At 44.5% G+C, this 12,172-nt stretch overlaps 1 protein-coding gene across 2 annotated transcripts in view; it reads right to left on the bottom strand.

The window, feature by feature from the left end:
• The window catches only part of rhbdl3 (rhomboid, veinlet-like 3 (Drosophila)), a 99,854-nt gene extending 88,398 nt beyond the window's left edge, over positions 1-11,456 (bottom strand). For both annotated transcript variants that reach the window (XM_061910669.1, XM_061910677.1), the window contains exons 1-2: positions 11,305-11,456; positions 10,715-11,171 (exon numbers count right to left, since the gene is read on the bottom strand). In XM_061910669.1, the coding sequence (XP_061766653.1) occupies positions 10,715-10,834 (120 nt within the window). In that variant the 5' untranslated portion in view covers positions 10,835-11,171; positions 11,305-11,456. The remainder of the gene's footprint in view (positions 1-10,714; positions 11,172-11,304) is intronic.
• Between the last annotated feature and the right edge of the window lie 716 nt (positions 11,457-12,172).

The raw sequence follows: 12,172 nt of genomic DNA, 5'->3' as shown, positions 1-12,172 counted from the left end.
TAAGTGGATATAAGTATTCGAACAATTGGCTATTAGAGCTACAGAAAGTGAAATTGTAAGACGACGCACCCAAATTACCTCTCTTGTTGCAAGACTTACTAGTTTTATTACTCTACAACGACAAAAACATGTGACATTTGAAGAGGTTTTAAAAACAAGCACTCATGATTGTTTGAATAGTGTTCAATTTTAGGACTAGATAGAACAATCCCATGATACAAGATAACCTGAGTAGAGTGGAAATAATAGGCTACCTCCTTCAGCGCTGCCTCAGAGTGGTTGTGGTGTTAGACCTGGTTGGGTGGGATTGTAAGATGCGGGGCAGAGAGGAGGAAGGGTAATGGTTGTCAGCTTCATTGGGGTCATCAGGTGGGCACCCTCCTTCACCGGCGTTTCAATGATAGGCCCACGACACCTCCAGAGGGCTCATCGGCAACACCTGGCGTCCCAGGTGAGCCCCCCTCTGCTTTTAACCATTATGTGATGTAGGTCTTACTACACCCCCAGATGGTGTCTCTCCTCTTCATCCACAGCCACCGACTGGCTGTCTCTGCTGCTCCTGAGAGGGCTTTGATGGTGTTTCGCAGGGTTTGGCCTCGAAATCCGATGTCCTTAAGCAGCCTGATTGTTGTCTGGCCCACAAAGCCTCTGCAGCCAACTTCCACTGGGCAGACCTTGGCCTTCCATCCATTCTGCTCAGCATCAGCTGCCAGTTCGGTGTACTTAAGGCTTTTGCGTTCGAATGCCTCCTCCACAGCAGCCTCCCAGGGAACCGTGAGTTCTATTATATATACAATACGCAGTGAGGAGGACCAGAGCACAATGTCTGGTCTGAGGTTTGACATGGCTATCTCTGAAGGAAAGCAGAGCTTTTGATCAAGATCCACCACCATTTTCCAGTCACGAGACCTTCCGAGCTGGCCTATGTCTGTTATATGGCCTTTGGTGGACTCTGCACCTTCTCGGATGAACTCTCTTGTGGCTGTAGGATGTACTTTTGGCGGGGGCAGGGCATTGATCTTCGCTCTTCTGGCCTCTAACGTGGCTGCTAGGCACTTCAGAACCTGGTTGTGCCGCCAGGTGTAGCGCCCTTGTGACAGACTTGTCTTGCAGCCAACGAGAATGTGTTTGAGGTTAGCTGGAGATGGACAGAGGGGGCATGTAGGGTCCTCCCCATACCACTGTTTGAGGTTGGAGGGGGAGGGAAGGACATCATAAGTGGAGCGTAAGATGAAGCTGATGTGAACTGCCTCCATGCCCAACAGCTCCCTCCATGAGAGCCTTCTCCTCTCGACTCCTTCCCAGCTCATCCACTGTCCTTGCTTAACTTGTGAGATAGCCTTTGCACATCTTGCTGCCTGCTCATGCCGACGTACCTCCTCTACAACCAGCCGTCGTCGCTGAGCTGGAGCCGCATTATGCCACACCGGTCTGCTCTCACTAAGGCCAAGGCCTCCTCTTCCCTGCTGCACGAGGCCAATGATGTCTCTATGCCTAAGATCCTCCTTTGCTTGCAGAGTAGCTGCCGCTGCAGTCCATTTCCTTCCGGTCACCAAGGTAGGAGCTGTTTGGGCAACGCATGGGTCACGAGACTCTGTTAGCGTCATTTCCAGCCTTACCTTTGCACACTTAAACTCCTCTACTAGGCTGGAAACAGGAAGCTCCAGAACACCTCTTCCATACAGTCCGATGTTACTGAAGCATTTGGGAAGACCCAGCCACTTCCTAGCAAATGCACTAACCATCCTCTCCAACTTTTCTACCTTTGTGGTTGGTACGTCATAGATGGTCAGAGGCCACAAAAGCCTGGGTAGCAACCCAAATTGGAGGCACCACAGCTTCAACCGGCCAGGGAGCATGGTCTTATCGATGTTTTCAAGGCCAATTATAGTATCCTGCTTGAGCTGGTCCACCTGCCCCGTGTCCTTGAGGGTGGCATGATACCAACGCCCAAGACTCTTGACAGGCTTCTCAGACACTGTTGGTATAGCCTCCTCACCCACACAGAATCGATGTTCCATCAGCTTCCCCTTCACCACTGAGATGCTTCTGGACTTGCTTGGTTTTATTTCCATCCGGGCCCACTGGATGTTTTCTTGCAGTTTGTTCAGCAGCCGCCTAGCACACGCCTTGGTTGTGGTGAGGATGGTCATGTCATCCATATAGGCTCTGATGGGGGGAAGACGAAGACCGGATTTAATCTTTTGACCTCCTACCACCCACTTAGAGGCCCGGATGATGACCTCCATAGCCATTGTAAAAGCAAGAGGTGAGATGGTACACCCTGCCATTATTCCTATTTCGAGTCGCTGCCATGCTGTGTTACACCCACCAGTTGTCAGGCATAGCTGTAGGTCCTGGAAATAGGCTTTGACTAGACCAGTTATGGAATCCGGGACACTGAAATAGTGGAATGCCACCCAGAGGAGATCATGAGGAACTGACCCAAAGGCATTTGCTAGGTCCAAGAACACAACATGGAGGTCTCTTCCACCCTTCTTGGCAGCTTGAATTTGACTCCATATCATGTTTGTGTGCTCCAGGCACCCCGAGAACCCTGGAATCCCTACTTTTTGCACCGAAGTGTCAATGTATTGGTTCTTTTCCAGGTAGGTGGACAGCCTGTGAGCCACTACACTGAAGAAGATTTTGCCTTCAACATTGAGAAGGCTGATTTGGCGAAACTGGCTGATGTCCACAGAGTCCTTTTCCTTGGGGATCAGGATGCCTCCTGCCCTCCGCCATGCAGTTGGAATGGCTTGTTTCTGCCACACCACCTTCATCAGTCTCCATAGAAAGTGTAAAACTTCTGGAGTTTTCTTATAAAATCGGTATGGAATTCCATTGGGCCCAGGAGAGGATGCCGCTCTAGCTCGTCGTACAATTCTCTCCACCTCACTCCACTTTGGAGGATTAGTGTCCAGTTGGTGTTCTGGGGACTCTATTGGTGGCATATCAGGTGGGAGAGTTTTTGGTCCGCTCCGCTGGGTGTCAGTGTGGTTCTGTTTGAGGTAAGCTTCGAGGTCTTTCTTTGATGTTATGAGTTTGCCACTTTTTTCCTTTGTAAAAAGGCTTTTTGCAAACTTGAAGGGGTCTTTGAAGAAGTTTGATCTAGTTCTCTCCTTCATTTTACGCCTCCTTCTCAGATTCTCAGCTCTCCTCAAGGTTGACAGTCTGTTCCTAATGTCTGCCTGTAGAAGGTTAATTCCCTCTTTTTCCTCCTCTGGAGATCTTTTCCATTGTTTTTTCAGCTGTCTTCTTTCCCTGACTAACCGTTCAATCTCCTGCTGTCTCCTGGACTTTGTCGGTGTAACTATCCTTTTTGTTCTCTCTGCTGTTCCATACCGCTTCACACCATAGCTGTAAATTAGGTCTCCCATTCTCTCCAGCTTTCTGATTGCAGTTCCCTTTAGTTGTCCGAGGAGTTTGCTGATGTCTGTATCAATTGTCTCCCACTCTCTTTTCTCACAGGATTTTGGCCACATGATTTTTGGCTTTCGTCCTTGCATCTTAGTCTCTGTTGCAGGCTGTGACAGGTCGGGCACCACTATGCTTTGTTCCTCATCCCCAGCCTGAGCAAGGAGATTGATGTCCTGCAGACTTTGGTTTTGGTCCTGCTGCTGGACTTCATTCGACTTACTCGACTTGCTTCGTAAGAAGTAGCGGTCAATGCGAGGTTCCTTTTGCTCTGGCATCAAACACTTTTTCAAGCCTTGGTGTCTTCTTAGGCCTGCATAGGATGTTACCTTGGTCCAGCCACACCTGCAATTTCGGAGCTCAAATCCTGGAGTAGGTGTTATAGGCTCAGGTATCTTGTTGATCATCGTTCTCATCGTCTTTGCCGTTCCGGGGTCAGTTGCCGTGTAGTCTGCCGGTGAGTCATCATCCTCCCCCGCTCTCGCTGACTCTAGGGGTATTTTCTTCATTGAGCGTTTCGTAGCCAGAAAAGGGCAGGACTTGTACACTACTAGTGCCAAGTCCCTCCTGCCACAGGGGGCTAGCCTGTGTCAGGCCCGATGGGGTCTTTCCCTCCTGTCAGCTGTCTTTCCAGGCGGTCACCAGGTCTTTCCCTGGTTGCCAGCTGCTCTTTCACAGCAGTCACTGGGAAGATCCAGATGATCAGTTCAATTTTAGGACTAGATAGAACAATCCCATGATACAAGATAACCTGAGTAGAGTGGAAATAATAGGCTACCTCCTTCAGCGCTGCCTCAGAGTGGTTGTGGTGTTAGACCTGGTTGGGTGGGATTGTAAGATGCGGGGCAGAGAGGAGGAAGGGTAATGGTTGTCAGCTTCATTGGGGTCATCAGGTGGGCACCCTCCTTCACCGGCGTTTCAATGATAGGCCCACGACACCTCCAGAGGGCTCATCGGCAACACCTGGCGTCCCAGGTGAGCCCCCCTCTGCTTTTAACCATTATGTGATGTAGGTCTTACTACACCCCCAGATGGTGTCTCTCCTCTTCATCCACAGCCACCGACTGGCTGTCTCTGCTGCTCCTGAGAGGGCTTTGATGGTGTTTCGCAGGGTTTGGCCTCGAAATCCGATGTCCTTAAGCAGCCTGATTGTTGTCTGGCCCACAAAGCCTCTGCAGCCAACTTCCACTGGGCAGACCTTGGCCTTCCATCCATTCTGCTCAGCATCAGCTGCCAGTTCGGTGTACTTAAGGCTTTTGCGTTCGAATGCCTCCTCCACAGCAGCCTCCCAGGGAACCGTGAGTTCTATTATATATACAATACGCAGTGAGGAGGACCAGAGCACAATGTCTGGTCTGAGGTTTGACATGGCTATCTCTGAAGGAAAGCAGAGCTTTTGATCAAGATCCACCACCATTTTCCAGTCACGAGACCTTCCGAGCTGGCCTATGTCTGTTATATGGCCTTTGGTGGACTCTGCACCTTCTCGGATGAACTCTCTTGTGGCTGTAGGATGTACTTTTGGCGGGGGCAGGGCATTGGTAGTGGTAATTCACTTCAAGGTATGCCTACATGTGCAAAAGGCTCTTTTGATAGTAAATGTTGCACACCAATGATCTTGAAGATGGCTTTTTCAAATTGTGGCACCATATAATACAGTAGAACCTTGATTTACGAACCCCTCATTGTACGACTTTATAATTCATGAACCACAGATTGAACCTTGTTTCAGTGTCAAAACGTTTCAGTAGAAAAGCGCTATACAAGTACAACCCATTTATTTATTTATCTATTCATTGCTTGCCTCAAAGCGCTGCGATTGTGGGCGGGCTGATCGATCTCAACTGAGCAGTACTGCTGCTGTTAGCTGCTGTGCTATTTTGTGTGGCTTAAAATGTTGTTTTAGTTTTTTTTACAACATGTTTCTAGCTTTACTCGCTCAATATGAGTCCAATGAAAGTAACGGACAAGGGACGCGTGGTTTAAAACATTCAGGAAATATTCACAGCGTTGTTGACACTGCCTCCTCCTACCTTCCGTTATCTGGCAAGGTAAAGTAGATTTTTTTCCTATTTATAATCACTGTGTTGCTAGCTGTTAAAATTAGGGAGTTTTTCGATTTAATACCATGAGACAGTGACAGTGTGTGTATGTGTGGGCAGGGCGGCTGAAAATAAGGACAGTTAAGCTAGTTTTGTTTTTGTTGCCTTTGTCGTTAAATATAAAGTTGATTCATCACTCCCTTGTTATTTTTCCTTGATATACAGCAGGGTTTCTGAACATTTTTGACCTCAGGTCACAACTTTTCCACTGCAGAGGGGCCCACTCAAATATTAACAATCCATCCATCCATCCATCATCTTTCGCTTATCCGAGGTCGGGTCGCGCGGGCAGCAGCCTAAGCAGGGAAGCCCAGACTTCCCTCTCCCCAGCCACTTCGTCCAGCTCTTCTCGGGGGATCCCGAGGCGTTCCCAGGCCAGCCAGGAGACATAGTCTTCCCAACGTGTCCTGGGTCTTCCCCGTGGCCTCCTATGAGTTGGACGTGCCCTAAACACCTCCCTAGGGAGGCGTTCGGGTGGCATCCTGACCAGATGCCCGAGCCACCTCATCTGGCTCCTCTCGATGTGGAGCAGCAGCGGCTTTACATTGTGTTCCTCTCAGATGGCAGAGCTTCTCACCCTATCTCTAAGGGAGAGCCCCGCCACCCGGCGGAGGAAGCTCATTTCGGCCGCTTGTACCCGTGATCTTATCCTTTCGGTCATGACCCAAAGCTCATGACCATAGGTGAGGATGGGAACATAGATCGACCGGTAAATTGAGAGCTTTGCCTTCCGGCTCAGCTCCTTCTTCACCACAACGGATCGATACAACGTCCGCATTACTGAAGACGCAGCACCGATTAATTATTAACAATGAATTAGTAATATTACTCTTCATTTTATTCGTATTCAATAATTACATTGAACATTCTTACAGTTTACAACCTTGTCAAATAATATGAACCCATGTGTTAATCAGAAAGATTATTATTTATTTAACACAAACTTTAGGCTTAAATTAGTATATATATATATATATATATATATATATATATATATATATATATAAATATGTATATATATTTACATATATATATATATATATTTATATATATATATATATACACGCACGCACGCAGACACACACACACACACACACACACACACACACACACATACATACATACATATATATATACACATATATATATATATATATATACACATATATACACATATACATAAATAGAGTTGTTTCTTTTAAAACTTGGGACGTCCTACAGGCCAGTTTGTGGACCCCTGCTCCAGAGCATTTAGTGTTCTGCTCACCCAATATGAAAAAAATATATATATATTTGCTTTATATATAACTAAGATTAGCTCAGCTGTTTTTGCTCCTTATGTTTCTGAAGCTGCCACACCTCCCCTGATGTTTGAAGGGACACTGTTGAGGTCACAGTTCACTGAGGATATAAAACATGGGTATCCAAAGTGTGGCTGTTTGCAGCCCACACCTTCAGTTTTGTTGGCCCGCAGCATATTGTCGGGGGAGTAAAACAACAGAAAAAAATGGAAAAAAGAAAAAGAGCGCACAAAGACATAATGTAATAAGGAAAAGCTGATATTCTGGTATGAATAACTAAAACACTTTGTCACCTATAACACAAAGCTGACACAAAGTGTTTACTTTAAATACAGTATATGTTTTTTAGCTTTTAATTATATATATATTAGTTAGAGGAGCCCAGGAGGAAGTGAACACATTTTAGTCACACGCCAACTTCTACCAGCTTCTACCGATCGCAAGAACCAAAACTTGAAGTCCAACAACCTTTCATATCTACACTGTAAACATTTTTACAGTAAAGAAAGAAAAAGGCAGCTCAGTCGCCAGAATTGGACTGTAACAAAAAAAGTGGTACAGTTTTTCCATCTACAGCTTTTTGACTGGGGGCCACTTTGGACCTTAAAAATTTGGACAGGGGCGAAAGCGGATTGCATGCGAAGTGACTATATATATATATATATATATATATATATATATATATATATATATATATATATATATATATATATATATATATATATATATGTATATATATATCAAAATGGCCCATGCACTTCAAATTTTTTGTATGCATCCCCTGTTGGAAAAGGTTTGGACACCCCCTGGTATGGTATAAGATGATGAATCAAAATCCAATGTACATTGCATTGCCAAAAGTATTTGGCCACATTCCTTGACTCACATACAAACTTGAAGTGCCATCCCATTCCTAACCCAAAGGGTTCAATATGATGTTGGTGCACCTTTTGCAGCTATTGCAGCTTCAACTCTTCTGGGAAGGCTGTCCACAAGGTTGCAAAGTGTGTTCAGTTTACGTTATTCCCGATCTCTTCCATTTTCTTATAATAAACATATAACATACTTGCCAACCCTCCCAAATTTTCCGAGAGACTCCCGAATTTCAGTCCCTCTCCCAAAAATCTCCCGGGACAACCATCCTACCGAATTTCTCCCGATTTCCAGCCGGACCTGAGTGAGGACAGCCTGTCGTCATGTCCACTTTTCCCCCAAATAAACAGCGTGCCGGCCCAGTCATATTATAACATCTACGGCTTTTGGAGAGTGCACAACTGCACACACAACAAGAAAGAGGCTATTATATATGTCTCCGTAATCCATAGGTTTATCTGTAACCCATAAAGTAGGCAGGCACGGAGCTATTTCTCAGCGTGTGTTCATTCCAGCCGGCACGTTCATACACTGACACACAACATCCGGAATCCCATCATGCATTGCTTCAAAACTACGGCAAGTAGTAATGTCCCAAAAAATTATAGTGACAGAGAATAGAACGAAGAGGGACAGTTCAACCCGAAACTCACTCCTTTCCTGCAAATTAAATGTCACGGATGCTGCCCATACCTATGCTCCTTCAAAGGCTGTGCTACTGGCTGCAAAGCATTGCACTTTCAAATACAACAATGAGTAGAGAGGAGTGTTATGTGTGTGTATATGTGTAAATAAATGAACACTGAAATTCAAGTATTTATTTTATATATATATATAAGAAATATTTGAATTTCAGTGAATTCTAGCTATAAATATACTCCTCCCCCTTAACCCTGCCCCCCAAATGTTTGTAGAAACAGTCTCCATGCCCAAGTGCTTGATTTGATACAGCTGTGATTAGGACACCTGATCCTGATTATTTTAAAGGCCTAATGATACCCACTACTACCGACCACGCAGTCTGATAGTTTATATATCAATGATGAAATCTTAACATTGCAACACATGTCAATACGGCCGGTTTAGTTTACTAAATTGCAATTTAAAATTTTCCGCAAAGTATCCTGTTGAAAATGTCGCGGAATGACAACGCATATGATCACGCGTGCAAGTGACGTCACCGGTGGTAGCGGACATGTTCTTCCAGCCCGATCCAAACTATAACTAGTCTGCTTTAATCACATAATTACACAGTATTCTGGACATCTGTGTTGCTGAATCTTTTGCAATTTGTTCAATTAATAATGGAGAAGTCAAAGAAGAGAAGATGTAGGTGGGAAGCGGCGTATTGCAGCTGCCTTGAGCAACACAAACACAGCCAGTGTTTCCTTGTTTACATTCCCGAAGGTGAAGCTTTACTATGGAACAGAGCGGTCAAGCGAACATGGTTCCCGACCACATGTCAACCGGCAGGTTTCGGTGAGAAAATTGTGGTAATAAGTCGGCTCTTCGGAACTTGCGTCCTCCTGCAGCTGCGGACTCTCTTACCACCTCCCACCGGAGACACTGGCGGTCACCACACCTGTGGTCACACCCCTCCGACTTTCAGGTACCATATAATCTCACTAAAACACTTGTAACACAATAAGCCGATAAGGGATTTTCCAGAATTATCCTAGTAAATGTGTCTAATAATATGTGAATCGCTCCCACTGCCCTCGCCTTTTTTTTTTTTTTAGTCCTTCACTCTCACTATTCTCATCCACAAATCTTTCATCCTCGCTCAAATTCATGGGGAAATCGTCGCTTTCTCGGTCCGAATAGCTCTTGCTGCTGGAGGCTATGATTTTAAACAATGTGAGGATGTGAGGAGCCCTACAACCCGTGACGTCACACGCACATCGTCTGCTACTACCGGTAAAGGCAAGGCTTTTTTATTAGCGACCAAAAGTTGAGAACTTTATCGTCAATGTTCTCTACTAAATCCTTTCAGCAAAAATATGGCAATATCGCGAAATGATCCAGTATGACACATATAATGGACCTGCTATCCCCGTTTAAATAAGAAAATCTCATTTCAGTAGGCCTTTAAAGGGTGGCCAAACACTTTTGGCGATATAGTGTATATCTGATTGATTGATTGTTGTGTCCTAAAACTTTGAGTTTGAGTTTGAGTTTATTTCGAACATGCAAGCATACAACATGATTAATCACAATTTCCAGTTTCTCTTTTCAACATGTTCAAAAAGGAGTAGGAAGAAACAGAGCTTATTTAATCCTACCCTTTTTCTTTTACAAAACAGTTGCTAAAACTTTTGTTCACTTCCTGTTCTCAATGTATTCACAATGTACGCCATAAGTAATCACAATAAAAATAAATAAATAAATAATTGGTGAAGAAAGTTTTATTCCATACGATGAGATAAGTAAGAATATTTTGAGAATGAAAGAATGAATGGGTGACTAAAATCAGAATGTTTATCATGGTTCTTCTTTTTTGTACTTTGTAAACACTTCCAGTTTGAAGAGTTTCTTGAAAGGGATCATATTAGTACATTGCTTGATTGCTTTGCTTAATCCATTCCATAATTTAATTCCACATACTGATATACTGAAGGTCTTAAGTGTTGTACGTGCGTACAAACGTTTTAAATTACATTTTTCTCTAAGATTATATTTCTCCTCTTTTGTTGAGAAGAATTGTTGTATATTTTTGGGAAGCAGGTTATAGTTTGCTTTGTGTATAATTTTAGATGTCGTGGAATTTCAGTATCTTTGATTCAATAAATAAAGGGTTTGTATGTTCTCTACATCCAACATTATGTATTATTCTAACCGATCTTTTGTAACACTGTTAGTGAATGAAGTGTACTTTTGTAATTATTTCCCCATATTTCTACACAGTAACTCAGATATGGTAACACTAATGTACTTTTTTAATTATTTCCCCATATTTCTACACAGTAACTCAGATATGGTAACACTAGAGAGCTTTAGTAAAAGTAACTAAGATGTACTCACGTCCTCCGGAGCCACGGGAAGAACATCGGTGCTCTCCAACACTTCAATCTCTTCTCCCTCGGCATTGGCTGCTACCGCCGGGGAGGAGGTGACCGTCAGCTCCCGGTTCCCTCCTGCCATCCTCGAGCAGCGGGCTGGTCTTCTCCTGAAAAAAATCCCCTTACCAATGACTCCGCATGGTTTTGATACAATCCTATTTGGCTCCTCGGAGTGTTTCAAACACCACAGACGGCTTGAAGGGGAGCATCTGGACCATCTTCAGCATCATTATCAGCGTCAAACCAGTTGAAGCGCATAACGCATTGAAGAAGGTACTTCCACCAATATATCCACTGGGGAAAAGTTCGAATAAAATTGGAATGAAATAAAAGTAGCTGCGCGCAGGAGAGATGCTGGGGAGGAGGCAACAGTCCAAGTTTGGGAAGCAGGATGCTGCGCAACAGCAGCACGCAGGAGTCTGAAAACCCCCAAAAAATGACATCATCAAATAGTGACTAACATTGTCTGAACGCTTGAGGCAACATAACACTTGGTCAACACCGACACACTCCGGCTATACGTTCATTCTTATTAAAAGTGCGTCACGGTACCTTTACACGTCTTTTCCAGCATCTGCCGCTGTCTCCACCTTGTGGAAGTCCTGGAGGCGGCGGTGAGTGGCGTCGTCCTCGGCTGGCTGCCTGCTGGAAGTCCCGGGGGGGCTCCGGAGCTCCGTTACGTCCCACATGAGGTGGGAGGGGACAGGGTGCTAAAGCTCTCCTCCCTCGTGGTGCTTTTGTTTGTTCGAAGTCAACGACATACCAGCAACACACACAAAAAAAATATATATTTTTTCCAATTTCAACGTGTCTCCATAACAACACGACAGTCATCCATAATAACAACTTAAATAGCATTTCGGCTAACTTGCCAAGCAACAGGTTAGCTCGGGTTATTTCCGGGTCACGTGGCACGTTTTACGCGCCAGGTAGAACTCAGTCATATTATGCCCCTGAGGTCAGTGTTTTCTGATTGATTATTTGGAACTAGTAGATTGCACAGTACAGTACATATTCCGTACAATCGACCACTAAATGGTAACACCCGAATACGTTTTTCAATCTGTTTAAAGGCCTACTGAAATAAGATTTTCTTATTTAAACGGGGATAGCAGGTCCATTCTATGTGTCATACTTGATCATTTCACGATATTGCCATATTTTTGCTGAAAGGATTTAGTAGAGAACATCCACTATAAAGTTTGCAACTTTCGGTGCTAAGAGAAATGCCCTGCCTCTACCGGAAGTCGCAGACGATGACGTCACACGGGTGGGGGCTCCTCACATATTCACATTGTTTTTAATGGGAGCCTCCAACAAAAATTGATATTCTGACCGAGAAAATGGCAATTTCCCCATTAATTTGAGCGAAGATGAAAGGTTCGTGTTTGAGGATATTGATAGCGACGGACAAGAAAAA

Source organism: Nerophis ophidion, linkage group LG01 (assembly GCF_033978795.1).
Source record: "Nerophis ophidion isolate RoL-2023_Sa linkage group LG01, RoL_Noph_v1.0, whole genome shotgun sequence".
NCBI lineage: Eukaryota > Metazoa > Chordata > Actinopteri > Syngnathiformes > Syngnathidae > Nerophis > Nerophis ophidion.
This window is presented reverse-complemented; position numbering and strand designations above follow the sequence as displayed.